Source organism: Calliopsis andreniformis, chromosome 6 (assembly GCF_051401765.1).
Source record: "Calliopsis andreniformis isolate RMS-2024a chromosome 6, iyCalAndr_principal, whole genome shotgun sequence".
In the NCBI taxonomy this organism is placed as follows: domain Eukaryota; kingdom Metazoa; phylum Arthropoda; class Insecta; order Hymenoptera; family Andrenidae; genus Calliopsis; species Calliopsis andreniformis.
In genome coordinates, this window is record NC_135067.1 from 16,473,212 (window position 1) to 16,492,336 (window position 19,125).

General features: G+C 47.5%; 1 protein-coding gene across 1 annotated transcript in view; it reads right to left on the bottom strand.

Moving 5' to 3' along the window:
* LOC143180611 (irregular chiasm C-roughest protein) overlaps positions 1–18,390 on the bottom strand; it is a 132,738-nt gene extending 114,348 nt beyond the window's left edge. Inside the window, exon 1 of the mRNA XM_076380468.1 lies at positions 18,263–18,390. Coding sequence (XP_076236583.1) covers positions 18,263–18,390 — 128 coding nt within the window. The remainder of the gene's footprint in view (positions 1–18,262) is intronic.
* Positions 18,391–19,125: the final 735 nt, after the last annotated feature.

Below are 19,125 nucleotides of genomic sequence, written 5' to 3' on the forward strand. Positions count from 1 at the left end.
CAAGCGGGGGCAAGCGGGGGCAAGCGAGGGCGAACGAGACAGAGCCTGGACGAGAATTTCACGCAACCGACGAATCCACCGCGACGGATAATGAAGGCGCGATCGATCGGAACTCGCCGCTCCCTTTGACCGATCCCTGGCTGACGGGTCGCGTTTCCACGGCGGCGAGTGCATCGCGAATAGGATAGGCGTGCATTAGATGGAGAGGGCGATCGACGGGGAGCGGCATCGCGTGGAAATTCATGGCGGGTAGCCGAGACTAAAATAAGGCGAATGATATCTGGCGTTGGCTACGCTCTGCCCTCGCGCCCGAACATCCGGCGTGCGGAATAGAATCGGATATGGGAGGAGGAAACGCGCGGATAGAGGAGAATAGAACGGTGTGAAAATTTCACGCGTTCGCTCGTACGCCGGGTGACTGCTCCGAATGCACCGCTATGAATAATAAGAACGCGTTCGAATCCGTTCGATCGTGTCCTAGCGACCGAGTTCGCGACTCTTGCGATTGACGCCGGCAGGCTTTGTGCCGCGATCGAGGTGCGGCTGCCACTTTTCGCCTCGAAGGGCTACACTTTGCAATCGGCGCATGATTATTGGAAATATGGGGAAATATGGGGAAATATGGGGAGGGTGCTGAGAGCGTGTGTGTTTGGGATGAGATGCGGGTCCTGGTGGCTATCACGGTGTCATTTATTGCGTGGGAGTGTCATCTGATCTGACACTTGGAAATAGCGCTATGTCGAAGGGGAGCTTGGTGTCTTTGAGATATGGTCCTTGAGATAGAGGTTACAGTATCGAGTCTGAAAACTAATCTAAAATTGCTTAGTTCATCTAGTTAGAAGGCGGTTAAAGTCAAGACCACTTAGATACCCACTTAAGCTAGTTTCAGTCAGGAGCAATCAAGCTGCTGGGTAGTTTGTATGCGAAGCAATCAAGCTTGCACCGAGTTGTGGCGTTTAGGAACCAAATATTTTGTTAAATAAATCACAACGGATGTGATTTACCTAACGGTATGTTTAATATCCCAGAGTATGGGAAAAGAAGATGACAGTTATTGTAGGAAAGACAAACGGACGGGTTCACGGATGTGACTTTAGAGAAATGTAACAATGTCGAGCAGGGGGCGATGTGAAAATTTCGCGACCTCGATGACTGTCTCGAATATTACACGGTCCGAGCGTAATGAGGATGCACTCAACACGCGTGTACATGCATTCCCCTGTTTGACGGCTGGTGTGAGAGCCGGGTGACAAAGTACTCGCGCGACGATGGCTATCATAAAAATGCATGTAACGCGCAGCCTTGACAGCGGTTGCAGCGGAAACGCATCCCATTTTCCGGCGAGTTACCGTAAAAGACTTCCGATCGGATCAAAGGAAACATCGGCCGATAGAGAATCTCGTTTCGCCGAGATTTTATCGGACGAGCCCCAACAAAGGGGCGAAAATGGATCGACGAAGGAGAGAACCTGGTCCATCCACGTCTTGCTATCTTACCTAATTCCATGAACCCTGCATCTGAACAGAACCGACTGTGTTCTAGTCGTCGAATTTGCACCACTTCGATGCAATTCATCCAACAAGGACAGAATACAGATATAGATATAGGATTTGAAAAATAAAGTAAATAATATTTACAAAATATTAATACGAAATACGATAACTTCCCCTTTCAGTGTATTTTTATTTCATGAAGCTACCATAAAAATCATAGACCAAAATATTTGATTAAAGTAATCTCTGGAGATAAACGAATGCTTTTCCTGAAAAATCGCTGGAGAACAGCAGACAGACCATTGAAAACGAGTAGTACCCAGACTGGCGAGACTCCTCATTTTCCTTCAGGCGCTGTAGGGTTCCATGAAGCAGACTGGAAGAAGGGCATCCCGACGCCGCGACGCCGCTGGCCAATAAATATCTGGTTGGTCAGCTGGACTTGGCTCTCGCCGACGAAAAAACCGTGCAATGTTTTCCATTTAAAGTGTTTTATGACGAAACTCGGGATCCTCGCCGCAGGTCAAACGCGGATATCCACTGGCTCGTAATGGAGCCAGCCTTTTTACACACGGTTTCGTCGCATTGCACTCGCGTTCCGGTACCCCGCGACTTTTCACTTTTGCCAGCAGGGGAGAAAGAGTCAACCTATCCACGCCTCGAGAGGCTCTCTTCCCACGGGATTAGAGGAGAAAATCAGGACTGGTGGCCGTGGAATCAGAAAGACGCACGACGAATACAAGAATATCTTATCGATATCGAATGGATGGTCTCATTAAGGATCGAAAGCAATGTCCTCGGTCAGTCGCCAAGGAAAAACTGGTTTCCCCTATCAAGGACGGGAAGAATGCTCATGGTGCAACTAAATATGGCTTGTCGATGGTGCCTGGCTGTTTCGCGCTAATAAGCGTCATCGTTCGTTACGTCGCTAATTACCTGCTCTTCTTTCTACAGGCCCTCTTTTTTCCACTTTCGCGGCCGTTTCGCGTGGGATTCCCTGGGGAATCCTCGGAACTATTCCATGGAAGTCACCAAGGATTCATGATGCCTTGCGACCGTGCACACCGGCTAGAAACCGCCTCACGCGAGAGTGTATTTGCTTGGAACATTTCGCGAGCCGAACGGTCACAGCGCAAACGTGCTCGCTATTTGTTCCACGTCCTGAACCAGCCTCACAATCGGACTATCGAATATCCTCGGGGTATGTCCGATGGACCTGACGTTCGCTTAGTTTCAGCCTCCCCCGTCCTGCTCCATTTCTCCGCGAGATGGATGATGCGCGGCGCTCGGTCGGCCAGCACCGAATAACGAAACGAGTTTGGCAAAAGCCGCGCGCGCACACCTTGTACCACAGGATCCTCTCTCGTCGAGAGCCGACGAACACGAATAGGATTTTCACCCTGGCGAACGTGAAAATTTGCAGTTGCTTTGTTAGCGAACGCGACGAAGTTTTTAGAGCGCGACGGGAGCTGGATAAGATCAATCACTGTCACTTCCAACGCTTATCCAACATGGGGCTGGATGAAACTGCTGAAGCGAAATGTTTGGAGAGGGTTTTAGGTTTGTGAAGTAATCGTGAGGCTCACGGCAGTGCTTAGATAAGCGGGAAGGTGATATCTGGGTTCCGCCGGCGAAATCATAGACCAATACTACTTGGAATTCCACGTTGCAGGAATACGAGTTTACGCTGGATCGGGCCGAGCTCAATTGGCTGGGGTATTTCAGTCTACCAAACAGAAGATTGAAAGAAACGAAAGGAACTGAGTTGGATCTCTTGATCCGACGAAATTGACCAATTCTCTCCATCTCGACGAAATAACACCCGGGATCTCGACGAAAGGAGTCATCAACGGGAACAGAATCAGTCAAACGATTTCACCCCTGCTATTGAAGCAAATTTCGAGCTTAATAAGAGAGAAGTGAAGATACTCGTGGCTGTAAGTCACTCTGATCCTTCCACATTCGCGTCGCGAGAACGTGTCGCGTGTTCGCCTTCGATTTAGATCAAACGATGTAAAATATACAATGCATCCCTCGAGGCATCTGGAAAAGTCGAGGCGCGACAGGTCTCAACCGATTACCCGTTTCCGCGCGGCACAGATAATCTGCCACAAATAACGAGTGTTCGCCATCTAAGTACACGGTGGCGCGCGCACATAGACGCGTTACTCGCGCTCGCCGCCCGGAGATACCGACGTATCGCGAATATCTGTGCAATTAGCGGCGCGTAATTAACAACGCTCCTACCCATCTACCAACGTATAAATTAATACTCGCGTTACCTTTGATTCGTATGTTCCGTTATTAATTGGCTCATCGTACGATCGACCGTTCTCCTCCAGAGATTTGACAGGACGGAGGGTTCGCGTTCCGTCTGGCAAGTTGGCAAAATGAAACGAGAAATCGATCTGGTAACCAGTTCCACGCACTTGACGACCAATTTAGCCTGGTCGCTCTGCTAGTTTGCATCCGCCCCCTTTTTTCGCTTAACCGATCAATTATTGCGCGCTAGCGTGTGTGTGTGAGAAAGAGAAGTGGGAGTACACGAGTGCAGTGCTCGTGCTTGCAAACAGATCCGCGCGTATCGCACAGGAAAAATCGAACGAAACGGGTGCACAGCGTTTTCGAAATTGGGGACAACTGTCGGCTACAGAAACTCGCGAGCGATACGTTCCGCTAGCCCCAATCTCGCGACACGCTGCCCTGTTACGTTTCGGGATAAATTGACACCTGAATGGTTCAAGAAAACCTTTCAACAATCGATGGAACGCGCCTGTATATCAAATAAAACGGATTGCATACGGGCACTAAGCGATGCTTCTACTTTGTTATTTCAAAAATGGGGCACCATCACATTTTCAAGCCGATTAAATCGTTATCGGAAATCCTAATCAAAGTGGTCTCCGATAAGAACCGAATAATACCTCCAGCTGGTTCAAGAATCGAGTAATTCGAGGCTATCGGGATCATTTTAATCTTATACGATCAATTTGCGCGTCGACAACGATGCTGATTGCCAAACGACCGTTAGCATCGACGCATAGGTATATAAACTGTACCCCATCACGGTCGATGATCGAGCAGTAGAATGTAGATACGCAATACGCGTTTAATTGACGTGACATCGATTACTGTGACTAGATGCGAGACCATAATCACGACCGAGACGTTGCAGACGCTTCGAGCAGCATGCATACCTGCCTTTTTCCCCCCTTTTCTCTTCCCTCTATCGATTCAGTCGAGCGAACCCACTTTCGTGGCCAACTTCTTGTTCTTTCTTTTACGATACCGCGCATAGATATGTCGCGTAATAGCGTGGGGCAGACAGCTACGCGAACCAAGGAATCGATTGGGCGACAGTCTGCAAGAAAGGGTTTATTGACGCCTATGTAGCGCGATCTTTCTATTATATACAGTCGCGTAATTCGATTAAGCACCGCTAATAAAATCCTTACTTCACGTCGATATGTTAATTATACGATATGCATATTGGACAAGCTCGCAACGCGCTGAAGTACTTACCGCCGAACCGCGCTATAAATACGAACGATGCGCGTCGGCTGCAATCTGGACGAGATAGCGACCCGTTATGTTTCCCCGCGACGAGCGCAGAAAAACGCTGTTTAACCTGTTAAACGACGAGGGAGGACGCGAGCTATCCCCTGTCTCGCTTCGAGAACCGAGGCGTAATGAGCGCGCATCGAGTCGGGTCGTCGCCGAACTTTAATGATTACACTTGCTGGGAAACGACCTAGGATCAAGCGGCGTTCCACTTGCCGAGTTAATTGAATATAAACGAATCTCGACAGATCGAGCGAGGCGGAACGACAGTCGGCTAATTTGCGACCGTGATCGAGAATAAGGACGGTCGCCTGTCGGAGTGAGCTGCTGGATCAGGAAAACTTCAAGTTAGTACGAAGCTATCGACCTATCGTTTTTATTAGACAAACTGATATTAATTATTTCGACTCGAAAGTGAGAAGTAAATGAAACAGGCAACCACGTAAAAAACTGACACCGAGGAGAGACTTGAGATGAACGAAACACGATTTAAAGGAAAACGAAGCAAACAATTCGGGTTCACAATTGGATTTACTAGCAACAGAATGCTGTAAATTCTTCGTCAATTACGTGAGAGAAGATGTCACCAGTGAAGTGATTGTGTGGATGAACGTCTGGTGCATATATGCTGGTGTGCAATCCTGATAAATCTCCTTTCGCTCACTGAGTAGAAGGATCTTCGCCGCGTTTACCGGTGAACATTATCAGCAGAACGGTTCGTCTGCCTTTCGCTGGGTCGCAGAACGTGACGACGACTATCATTGGTAAACGACGATTCGATTATTGACGACGATAGCAATCCTTCACCGACAACGAGACGTAGATTCAGAGGATTACTGTGTAGGTTGTGTAGTAGTGCAGCGAACAACGTCGCGGAAACACAGAGGCTACACGGATGAAACTTTTAATCAAAATTTTCGGCAGAATTGTATCGAGCAATCTACCAAACTCGATTACGCGCGCATCTAGGCCACACAGGGCTGAATCGACTTAAATTCACTTTGCAATAAGCAGGATTAGCAGAATTAAAATTTCGTTACCTAGCCAGCCACGGAAAATTCAGTCATCCTAGAGGTACGGCTACCTAGAGAGATTTACCCGGAAAATTCGAGCATCGTTGCATCGATAACCAGCCCGTGGACCGTTCATACGGTGACATTAATAAAATAGTACGTTCCAGAAACTTTGTTCGTAATTTTATTCCTCCCGTCCTATCCGCAGTTTCCTCTCGTGTTCGAAAGGCAGACCAGAGCCACTGTCGTAAATTGTCGCGCGTAAAGCAATAATTATCGCAGCGTGCAGCGATTGTAAAAGCGTATTGATCTACTGCGAGGATTTCATGGAACCTGTTGTAGTCGGCCGATGAATTATCGAAGGGCATGCATCCGCTGAAAACACGAAAACGAAGCGCTGTGCGATCAGACTGGACTGAAGAACGACAGGCGTTGCTGCGTCGATTTTAACGAATTCACTGCATTAAATCCTGCACAAAATAATGGGCTTCCATTTTAATGTCTTCGAACAAATGAGTCAACGTCGCTCGATCTTCACGAAATCAAGGAACACAGCGCGTGGGTGGCAGTTCCCATCTGATTCACGGCTTCCCTACGATATTACTACGAAAGGGCCAATTCGCGGCAAATTGATCGATTTACTCGAACGCGTCCCAGCACGCGAGCACGATAAAACAAACTTTAGAAGGCGGTGTGGTTCGCTGATATATCGTCGTCCAGAGGAAAATCCTGCTCGAAATGGAAAGTGAGGACATAGCCCGATGACGCGAAATGAAACAACGAAAGGGAAAGCGGTTAGGAGGTTCGCGTATTTTTCTCATGGAAATTTCTCGTCGAATATTCAACGAAGCCGCTGGTCGATCGATCTTAGCAGACAGCTGCGGAGAAAACGCGAGCAAACACGAACCAGCGTGAAGGATTAACAGGGATTCAGCAGTCTTCATCGTGGAAAGCATGGGAAGGGAACGGCCCACGGGAGGAGCAGATCGCACTCAATGCTCCAGTCTCGCGATTTTAAGCTTCGCGAGACATAAACGCAAACCGAAGGGTAAGACGTTCTAAACAGCCACCATTTATTGCCGAGAGGCCGGAAGGAGGAAAAAAGCAGACGTTTAAACGGTCGCCATTTATCGTTCCACGAAAGGGAATAGTTGCTTCGCCTCGGCATACTTTAAACAATCCACTGGACCGCCGCATCCCCTTGCACAGCCACTTTTTCTGGCCGACTTTCCGGTAATTGCGCGACCAGCTCCCGAGCAACTTTCGCAAGACGTCGTTAGTTTCCCCGAATGCCTCGGTTCGTGGCCTTATCGATGACTGCGATTCGATGGAGGCAGCACAACATGACCTACCGAGCAATTTATGAATGGGAACGAGCTTTTTTTAAGGATTAGCAAACAAAATCAAACTTACGGTTTGATTGATCGACGCTTCGAATGTAATCAGATATGCTGGAGGTGATTAGCTGGCCAACAGCATCCAAAATTACCTTTCTGTTTACTCGTCATCAGCCACTGGCTGTGCTCGATACTCGTATACAGTGAGAATCGTTATTTGCAAATAGTTTATTATTTTGTTAGGGAATTAGAGCTGTAACTATGGACTACGGTGAAATACTAATGAAATGTATGCTGAAGGGAATCGAAACATTTATAGTGAATTGTCCTGGAGAAGGTGACTTGTTTCAAGCACATCTACCTAAAAATTGTATTAAAATACTATGAACTGTATTAAAATAAATTCTAAAAATATCTAATAAAATTACTTGTATGTCAATATGTGTTTTAAGTTATATATTCAGTGAATTTCGAAGCATATGTTAATATTTCCTGCAGAAAGAGGTCAATTTGATAAGCTTAACAGTTTCGCGAAATAGGTCACTGAAACGTAGAAAAGTTAAGCAAGGTCAATAGGATAGGTGTCCTCAGTTATGCAAAAATGTGAATGAACAGCAAACTGGTCGCAACCTTGCTTCATTACTCTCCCAGGCGAATGGTGGAAATATCGTATTTTATTCTCTAAATTCCCCGACCGACCACTTTATGTGCTCATACGATTTTATTCCGCTGATTATTTCGCGCTCGCGTCGGGTAACAGGCTTTTTCAGCATTGATGAATATTCGGCGGAGAATAATAAATTCCGTCGCGTTCAAATGGTCAAACAGCGTCGCGGATACGCGGACATCGTTTCAGGTGGAACGACACGATTAACGAATCGATTTTTTAATATTCACGAGGTTAGCGGAATCCAGGCGAGCCGTTGCAGGCCTTTCGGAAAATTCGATAAGGCCTGGGCATTCGGATAATTCGATAAGGCCTGGGCATTCGGATTATCGCCGACGGAATACGCCCTCGTAGCGATTACGGTTACGTACACGATTTCCATTTCAATATTGACCAGAGCGTCCGAACATTACGTGGATACTCGACGGCAAGTCAATAATCTAATTCGCTGGTAATCACTAATTACGAACAGGTCACTTCGCACGAAAGCCGCGTTGCGATTACGACGTTCGATTCGGGCCGATTTAATGGGTATTACACGACCCGCAAACCTGCCGAGGCGGTTTCAATAATGTTTTGTTTCCGATCAATCATACCAGGAGAGGCAGAAGCGAGCAGAGGACAAAAACCATTTGTTCTTCGGTTTACGATTAATTCCGTGTCGCTTCTCCGCCCCCGTCTCCATTTACCTTCCATCAAGTCAGCCGCGAACTAGTTGAAAAGGAAACTATATCGAAGCCACTTTAAATTCCGCATTTCCCGGGTTCGTTATTTATGCAAACCGCTGGAATGCACGATGAGAAAATGTATGTTTATGCAAATACCCCGGGCAAACAACTATTCATGTTTCGAGGGTAGTCTTAACCTTTGACGATCTTGTTACTCGCCCTTAAGGAACGAAGATTAAAGGAAACTGCGGAACGTTGTGGGTTAAAGGGGGCTTGTGAAGTTCAAGGATGTTTGTTCCTCTCTCGTCAATCGTATTGGATTAATTATAACTGTTTAATGCGCGTAATCGAGCGGGATGACGTATTGCGAGTCGAAACAATCGACGATATGTTAAATAGTGACGACGAGAAGCATGAAATAACGCGGAAAATTGAATCGCGCATTTCGAAGGTTGATATAACGCAGGAAGCCATTCAATTGGTGCTGTGTCACCATGGAAATCTCTAGCGTGTGTACATCGTGATAACATTATTGCTACTCAACGGTGTAATTATACAAAATAGCTTGCGCGAAGCGATTGACGAGATATTCAAGAATTTAGTGTGCGCGGAAAATGCGTTATGCAAAGGGCATTCGATGTAAAACAGGACCTCTGGTGTTGAATCTAATGGTATTAAATAAACCCACAATTTAACGTAACTTGCGTAAATGATTACGAGCAATTAAAAAACTGCCTAACACGAAACAAGTTTAAATTGAAACATGTTATTCCAAGCGAATCAGGGGTTCCATCAAGCATAGCAGGTGGGCGTCAAAGTAGCAAGATAATTACAGTGACCCACAGCATAATTTTTCCATGCTATCCGAAAGTTCGAGGATAATCAATTCTTAATTAAGGATTCACCTCTTAATTAAGAAGTCCCCAACTTTTCATTACACACAATTGACCCAATTTACTTTTCATTTAACACAAAAGAAAAGATTGTTCTCGTACGACAGGATCGATGCTTTCACTCTAGGTTTCTGCCTTCTGTTCCCCTTTTTAACCAGCGTTTCCATGTCGTCGTAACCTCGTCACGCAGAATGCAAACTCGTGATTCGCGAGCTTTTCTGTTCCACGGGCCCGCAACGATAAAGCGAGTTTTCAGGGGATGGAGCATTCCCGTGTCTAACTCGCAATTAGCGTCTTCTAACGACGACAGCTCGCTCAACGGTGGCCCACTGTGAGCGTAACCGCTTCTCTCTGACGATGTCGGCCATTCCGCGGAGAAAAGCGAAATAAAGAACCAGCTCGCGCGTACGAGTCGTTTCATTTGACTCCATTTTAATTATTACTATTATTCCCCTCAGCGAGAGGAAAAGAAGAGTCGCGTCGCTGCGGTCCCGAGCATGATGCCATCGCATCGAGGGATTAGAGAACGATAACGGAATCGTCCGTTTTTATTTACAGAACGCTCGGCCGCGAATAGAAGAGCCTTTGAAAAAAGTGAGGGAAGAGACAGAAAAGCAGAAACGCGACTCGCGAAAAAAAAAGCAGCGACGAGCTTTCGTTGGATGCGTTAATTAAAATAATGCTTACGAGATAATTAATTTGCGGCAGGAGAAACTGATGGACGAGCACACGCTTCTACGGTCGTCGCGGTGGCGGGCGAGCTCTCTGTCCGATAAAAATGTAACACTGGCCAGCGAAATACGTACTACTTATTTCGTTATTCGTAAATTAATCGATTACGATTAACAGTAACCGCGTCGCATCGAATAATCGACAGAACTCGAATACCCTTTTCGACCGGTCGTGAAAAGAAGCGAGAAAGAATAATACTCGGATCTGACGGTAATAACTCGAAAAATACGCTGCGACGAGAGTGTGGGGATGAGTTAATGAACATCAACGTGGACACACTAAAATGACATTAAGCTACGAAAATAGAAAGAGAATAGCGATGATACGCGAGAGCACGCCTCTCGTTCCGTTTAATTAGAATCATACTAGCTTTAACTATGAAATTAATTGACGTTAATTTCGCCCAGCACCGAGCTTCGACCGAGCTTTTGTTTTCAGCTCTTCTTTCCCTCTTGTCGAATCTGAGCGCCACACGGTCCGCTCCATGGAGCAGATCGCGTGCACCCGCGAGCGAAATCTCTTTCCGCTCGATTACTTCGCCTCTGCGCGATACGGGACGGCTTCTCGCGCTGCTTTCAAACAGTTCGGCTCTCTCTAACACGGTCCAAGTACACTCGACGTCAATGGGTTTATAGGTGACTCGTTGGTTTCCGCGACTCTGCCGGACAACGATTGCGTTTCTACCGAATCAAACCGTCCGGAGGAAAGTTTCCCTCTTTCCAGGCGGAATCGAGTTAGCCTGGCAGGCAGCGCTCAATGACTTCTACTCCCGACTACGGCTGAGGCATCTCTCGATTTAGAAGTTCCCGCCTCGGACAGGATATTCGCGTTTGGTCTCAGGTCGAACGCCTCGAGCCGCTGAATTTTCCTTGATTTATGCAAATTCGGTCGAGAGGTTGCGTAAGGGAGGAAGACGGAACGTCACTCTTTGCCGTACCCTAATTATAACTCTGGAATAGTTACTCTCTCGAATCTATGTTTACCGATGCTTATTCCTGCACCCAATGCTGGCGAAGTTGCATTAATATCCTCTGTTGCTATTCGTCTTCTCTATTTCGAGTGAAATCGAGTAACTCTGTCTGCGATCGCCTCTTTCAGCTCCTCTTTTCTTTCGCGCCCAGACCGAATTCGAATCACTGCTATCAATCACTGACGCAAGAATGCGCATTAGAGGCTGCAATCAAATCTTCGAGCAGCGGAGAAATTTGCGGAGCAAAAGTTTCCAGAAGAAGCGGGAAGAGCGATACCATTCCCCTCCGTTACGATTCGTCTTATCGCTCCAGCGAGCATCTAGTGACGATCGATCTCAATACCTTTCCGAGCGACACTTTTTCCACGGCCATCCATCAATCTTTTATTGCAATTTATCGTATTGGGAAAACTAATTTCGGAAGCCCTCGAGCCGTCCTCTTTCGGCTGAGGAGGAATCGAGTTTGGTCGATAGCCGACATTCCGCGGCAACGTAATTCCATTAACATCGACAGTGACGAAATGCCCTCCGTGCGTCCACGTCCGTGCCAAAAATTAATTTTATTTCATTCTTGCGAGAAACCACCTGTTACACGGCCACGTCTAACCTACAGACTCCTAATGTATGCGTAGAATAACTTGTTTCGACGACCGACTGAATCCCGTGGCGCTTAAATTCGCACGAAATAAATGGATCAACGAGCAGTCCCCTATTTTTGCCCACGCGTTCACCCCTGACCAACTTTTGATTCAATTTCGTCGTCCCTGGAACGCGTCGAAGGCACAATTAAATAACGATCAAGCAGATACGAGGGGGAGGCCAGGCCACAAAAACGAAAGTAGTTGTCGACCCCTCTGTTGGAAGCTATTTCAACGTGTCAAACGACAACCCTTTTTCCCTGCCGCAGCACCGTCTGCTTTAACGCGTACCAAAGTCGCAGCAGGCCGCAGGCATCCGCGACATTTTTTATTTTCTCTTTCAGAACGAGATACGGCGGCGCGCGAACTCCTTTCGACGACTCTCGACTTCCGTTGGGGCGGCTGATTTATTGACAGGAATTCCGTGGTGTCTACGGCACGGATTGTCGCCGCGGAAGAATAACAACCGGAAGAATTGGAAGAAGCAAGTGTTCCTCTTCTCGCCTGCCTCGCGAGATACATCTCGGTCGGACGCCTCTTTCTTTATCTGGAGTTTCAACGAAGCAGGAAATCGAGCACACCATCTCGCGAAATAGGGGTGCATTAAAGCTTCCTTATAAACGGGATGAACCTACACGAGTGACTGTGAGAAACGGACCGTAGATATTTTTACTGGAACGGTGGCACGACTGGTATTTGGTTTCGGATTTTAGTCTTTAGAGGATTGAAAGAAATGGAATCAGCTGTACGTGGAACTTCCTACATTAAGCTCCAGAGGTCGTAAAATATTCCACTGGCCTTGACGCGAAAGTTCTCCGTCACAGGTGTGTATTTGTGAAAGTCGTATAATAGAAATTGTTCTATATTAATACCCTTAGTGTCCTGTGACCCGTATGCAGGTCAGGGTACTTTTAACGGGGATTCTTCACGATTTCATCCGTTTCTTCAGTATGTAGATTTTATGGATAATTCTATACCTACTCCACCACTTTCGTCCAGTTCATATTTTTTAATAATTCTATGGAATTTACGTCAGTTTCCTTCATCGAGTATATATCTAAAATGGCCTTTTAGTATACTGTAAACCTGTCAATATTCCCCAATCCTCAATTATAATACTTCTATAATTTCATTTTAGAAGGTTCAGATATCTACCTCTCATTGCTTTCCCTGCCTCGCGTGTCACTGACAGATCAGCAAACACCAGCAAACATCCCCCAGAAGCGACACCCTTCAAGGTTGCTCTTTACCAGCAATGAGTAAACGCAGTAGGTGATCGATTTCCATGCCTTTGCGAGCGATTTCGCAGAACGATCGGTGGCTGCCTACCAGGCGCCGAAGAAACGTACGTTCTCCGCTCTGGCGAGGCAGGAAGCGAGACAGAGAATTATGTGGGCCGACTTTGCTCGATGACTTTCGGCTCTCCATCGACGCCTGGATTTATTGCATTACACCCAACGCTGACACTTACACCAGCGCGGGGGTCGTTTCCAGCAACCAAGGGGCGAATTTTATTTACTTTTAGCGAATCGATCGACCACGGGAGACCGAGAAGTGAGCAGCCTGGGTGCAAAGAGGGAAGGACGAAGAGGGTGGGTCGCCAGCAAGCACCGACACGGCGAACCCAACGAGTTACGTGGTCTCGCTGCCGCTGCCACTGTCCGACCCAACCGGCCTTTCGTTCCTCCGACGCTATATCATCGTCTACTTCCTCCAAGACTGTGAATTTACGCCGACAAATCGGCCCACAGATCGGTACGTCTCTCCTCAACCGCGCGGCGTTTCACGGTTCACCGCCTCCTCGACTCGCCACCGAATTACTATAATATAATACTCATCCCAGTGCACACGTCTTCGTCAATGATTTAGACAGTTACGACGATCTTCTCGCCATCCTTCGAATTTTTCTTTTCGCCTATGGCTGGAAATATCCAGCAACGAGATCGCGATACATATGGAGTAACAAGGAAATTCAACCGACGAAACTGAAAGCAGCCGTATTTTTCTCAAGTTTCATCTCGAGGAGCTACCTCTCGACCAGGGGTTCGTAACTCTTTCAAGACCACCCAAGTTCGCGGTGAGCGTACGTTAGGTCACAAATTTCAGGATCAAAAGTGGAGCAATCCGATCAATCGAATCTCGTGTAAACTACCTCCGAAATGGAACGAGATTAGAGTTGATAAATGGAAAGGTCGCATAACTGGAGTCCAAGGGATTGTTTGCCCTATTTGAAAACTAATTCACGAATTCACCAACATTTTTCCGCGTGCGATGGAATTCACTGCTGGTGGAAGTTTCAGAAGAATTTTCGAGCGCACTGCTATCAAATATCAACGCGGGTATAATTTTGTTACGTTTTATGTAACATATCCTCTGTAACATTTCGTGACTGTATTTCATGGTTTCCACGACTTCATCCCCTTTGGAGGGTGAAGAACGCGTGGTTGTGAGCACGCAGCGCGTCAGGTCGAATTAAAGCACTGTTATTAACGCTCTCGCTGAGTGGTGCCACAGTTTCGAGGTTTAAGTAACAAGGATCTTTCATTCTCAGGTACCGACAGCCTCGTCGTCGATTCGTTCCTTTTGCAGTGGCATTTCACAAGTCGCGACGAGCGCCGAGGGCGCAGTAAAAACCGCGGCGGGAAATAAGAAGACACAAAGCTATCGGTCTCGACCAAAAATTGCCACGACGTCGTATTACCGTTAGCTTTACGACAACGTATGCTACTTTACGATTTCCCTCCCTCTCGTTGACGCGGAGGATGCACCTAGCCCAGTTTCGCGCGATAGTATGTATTTTCCTCTTTTCGAGGAGTTTTACGGCGGAACACGGAGGCTGGCTATGCGGCTGCCAAATGGCAGGATAATTTCACGGAACCGGGTCAAACTTTCGACGCTGTAACACTGCTCGAGAGGTGTTTCTTCCTTTTTTCCCCTCTTGTTTTATTGCTAGGAACTCCCCATCCCCCTTTTCAGGTCTAAATTTCGTACGATGCTAAGTAGCCGTTTTTTCGCCAGCCCCGAAAGACATCAATGCGACGGGATTTTGTTTCGCTCCCGACTCTGGCTCCGATTGGATTCTGTGAGGGAGGGGAAATAAAAAGGATTATGTATTTTCGATTCGGAATTGTCACGGTTACCCGGCAGCCTCGGGTCTGGTATAGTAATTCAAGCGAGCGGTATCGTTTCTCGCGATCGTATTTGGGATGCGCGAGGGGCGCAGAGGCTGCAGTTTCGCGAAACGAGAGAATATCCAAGTTCGAATTTTCAGGCGGAAATGGGTCTTTGTTGGTCGTTAAAATATCCCGGTAATATCCCATTCTCCTTGTGCTGCGTTCCATGTACACTACACTCTCATACGCTGCTATTTTTTTAACTCCACTTAAAACAACGGACAATATGTATTGCCAACCCTTTGTGGAAAATAGATACCTATGGAAGTACGTATGTCGATGTTTACTCCGAGCTTTCAAATCAATCGCCCTCGCCTCTGTCTATTGTTGGGTTGGTTTATTTAGTAAAACATAATGCAACTCATTATTTGTAACTAAAAACGGGAACCGCTATACGTGTTTGGCAGCAGCGAATACGAGACAACTCTACTGAATAACACAGTCGAAATTCATCGAAAATACGATGAATGTTTCGCGAAACAGTAATGAGCGTGTAACAGTACGCGACTTGTTCGGATTTATCCCCGAATTGGAGAAACGTGAATAAAACTACGATAATAAGCCGCTTAATACGAGGGATTAAGTTATTTGCGCGAAACTCTGGCGAAAAATAGAAATTGGTGACCCCGACGATGAAGGCTGCCACTGCGTCTCTTTTTCCCTCTGTTTTTCCCCTTTCCACTCTATTATAGAAACGCGAAACAATACGCGTCGGCCGCAAGAAACGAAAAGGGGGCCGCGGTTAATGCGGCGGTGCGCGTCGATAAAACTGTCGGTCGTGAAAATTGGGTTATCTTCGCTCGCTAGTACGTTCTCGTGCGCGACTCAACTGGGAACACAGGTATCAGTATCGTGGGGCAAACTCCTCCGCCAACGGCACGATTAAAACCGTGGGTTTATGAAAGGTGAGCGCCTAGTGCTTCGACCGTTTCGAGTGTGACGACGTATGCATGCATGCACGTTCGCGCGCGGGGGCGGAAAAAAAAATACGCGAGGAAAGAAAAGGAAGCGGGACTGTGGAGAAAGAGCGAGAGTGAGGTCGCGTAACGAAGGAGTTAAAACCGTGGTTACGTCTCCTCTGACGTTATTTCACCGTCGCGTCAGGGAAAATGTAGCCGCGGCGAGCCAATTAAAATACACGCCCGAATTACGAGACACGAGGTCACGAGGATTTCGAGCATTAGGCAAATGCGCGCCACGCAGAGGACGCATTGACATCCGTGACGCCGCGTAAAAACGAGACCACCGATGAACATCGGTGACTCTCGTGTCGCTTTTGTCCCGAAATTATTCGAGTCTTCCTCGCGGCTTTTTCACCGCCCGCTTCTAATCCTGTATCTTTAAGGCGAGATTACAGCCAGACCCTCGTTCAAGCGTCGCTTAATATCGCGGAATCGTCCAAGGGGATGGAATTAAACTTTAAATTGCTGCACCCTCGACGACGTCACAATCCCGAAATTCTCGAGCGCGCGCGAGTATCATCCGCACGCGGGATGCTTCTCGTACAATGTAATGGAATGCGAGGAACGTCAGAATTTTTCGTGACTGCAAAACAACCTCTTACGCTCGGGGTTCGTTATCGAAGTAACAAAATGGTCTGGATCCGAGCGCCCCTTCGTTATTACCTTGAATTAACCTCCCCTTGAGAATTGCAGAATTTTGATTACCCCCAGCATGCGCACCATTCCTGCTCCGAATTCGTACGCTGCTTTCGAATTTTCGTTTCAACGAAGTTTGCTCAGAAGTACCAAGCTTGTACCACGGTTTTGAAACAATTGATGCGCGAGTTGCCTGTTTGCAATTTAAAATTCCGTAGAACAGCGCGAGTTCTCGAGCAAACGCTTGAGAAATAATTTCTACAACTATGGATAATATTAATTTGTATAACTCTGAATTTATTTTACGAGAATTCCTAGTGGAGTTTACTAAGAAGAAGTATACACTGTGATATGAATGAAGTGATTGATTAGAAACCTTAATTTTCCTATTAAACGATCTATAAAAATGTTAACATCATTAGTCACTTTGTCATTTCCTTGCAATTTCAAACTCAGATTAAATCCTAAAATGTCAGCACTAACAAACAAGCCACTACTTCAATCTGTAGAAAAATCTCGAAACCCAACACTGAAGATGACCCTTCACAATATAATCCTCGTGAAGTCTTTCCTATAATTGATAGCTCAGGGTCATAGTACTTCATTTCACCGGATCTGAAAGCACATCGCCATCATCGAACATCTGGCGAACGGTGCCCTTCGTGCCTTTCACGCTCCTAAACGCGATGCATGCGGAGGGAATCGTCGAGGATCGTTTTCGACGAATCCTTTTCCTCCTTCATTATGTGACGCGCATTAACGTGACCATTAATCACGAAGCAGACCATCTAAAGCGCGTCTTGCCGTCGACGTATTTCAAACGGGTAGAGTGCAACGTTTTTATATCGACCGCGTAAATTTCTTCACGGGTCTGATGGCATTAAATTCCCTCGCGCGCCATTTAATTCCCGGCCTATCTGGCACGCCAATTCGTGAGTGGGATCGATACTTTAACGATGCGTGCCTTACATTTATCTCGCGCTGTCTCCGAGTCTGGAATCACCGAAAACTCTGGATCCTCGACATTATCTATCGTATGCGTCGCCACTCGAAGAATCACGTATCGCGACAACCGTAGAATATCGATCCAATCGTGAATATTTTAAGACGTGCGGCAGGGGCACGCGTAACGCCAGCCCGTCAGAAAGCATCGACGATGGAAAACCGCTCGCGCGTATTTTCACTCCGAAACGCGGCACGATTTCAAGCGTCGACGCATCCCCAAGCGATCTTACTGCTTTTTTCCTGAGGTCGTCTGCTCGCGATGCTTTTTCTAAACCACGGTGGCGCATTAACACGTGTACGTAAACACACAGCGGCGATTTGTTGCTCCGAGTCTTTTGAACGCGCACATGGGCTCGCGAAGCGTTCACAGAAAAGAAATGATTAATCTAGGAAGTGAAACTACTTGTTTTGATCCACACTGGGGGTGTCTCGAAAAATCTAGCGCTACGTTGAGGGTTAAAGAAGGGTCTTCAGGGAAGAACCTGGACCCATTAGAGATAATTTTCAGACTCACCCGTCAGCTCCGTGTCGTTTCGATTCCCTCCTCGTGGAACTCATGTTATCCCTGACAGTGGAGCGTAGCGTTGTCACTGCGTCGAGGAGAAAGAAATCCATGGTGTCCGCGGCGAGGAATCCGTGCATGATCGTCACTACAACCGGCGTGAACGCACTATATCAACATTGCTCAGCGAGCCACGACCGGTGTTGAACAGGCACCGATTAACCAGACACCAGAATCTAATAATCCCGTGAGCGACGCTTAAGGTCACGTTTGAACCACCTGAGCTTGGGCTTCGCAGGGCAATTTGGAACTGTCACACGTGTGTATGCCAGTACCACACGGTACACTCTCGTGTGATCACTCACTCTCTGAGTCGACGCGTACGGGACCACTGTCCACGTCTCACACCGAGTGCCACTTATCCGCGATAAGGTAATCCATCCAGCGGTACCGAGGGCAAGGCTCGTTATCCACTATCACTGCGGCAACATCGTCCCAGGGGCAAGAGCACCACTATCTGACGGCGAGGGGGATGCACGAGGCTCACGACTGTCAGGAGGAAGCGATCGAGAGGGTGTCGAGCAGCCTCGACGGTCTTCGTCCGGCAGCGTGCAGCATCACGGCATCCGCGCGTAGAGGAACACGACTAGGCACTCGCGCGTTTTCCTGGGTCGTTCGTGCGAGCACAGCTGCGACGGGTCCGAATCCACAGTCGAAACTGTCGAACGTAGGTCGAGGATCGAGGATCGCGATAGCAACTGCGGGAACGAACGCGCGAGAGGATCGATCGCGAGCTGTTCCACTCGCTTGATCGGTCCGCCTGGATCCACTGTTTTCGGAGCGAGGACGTCGACGGCAACGGGGGCGAGAGCGTG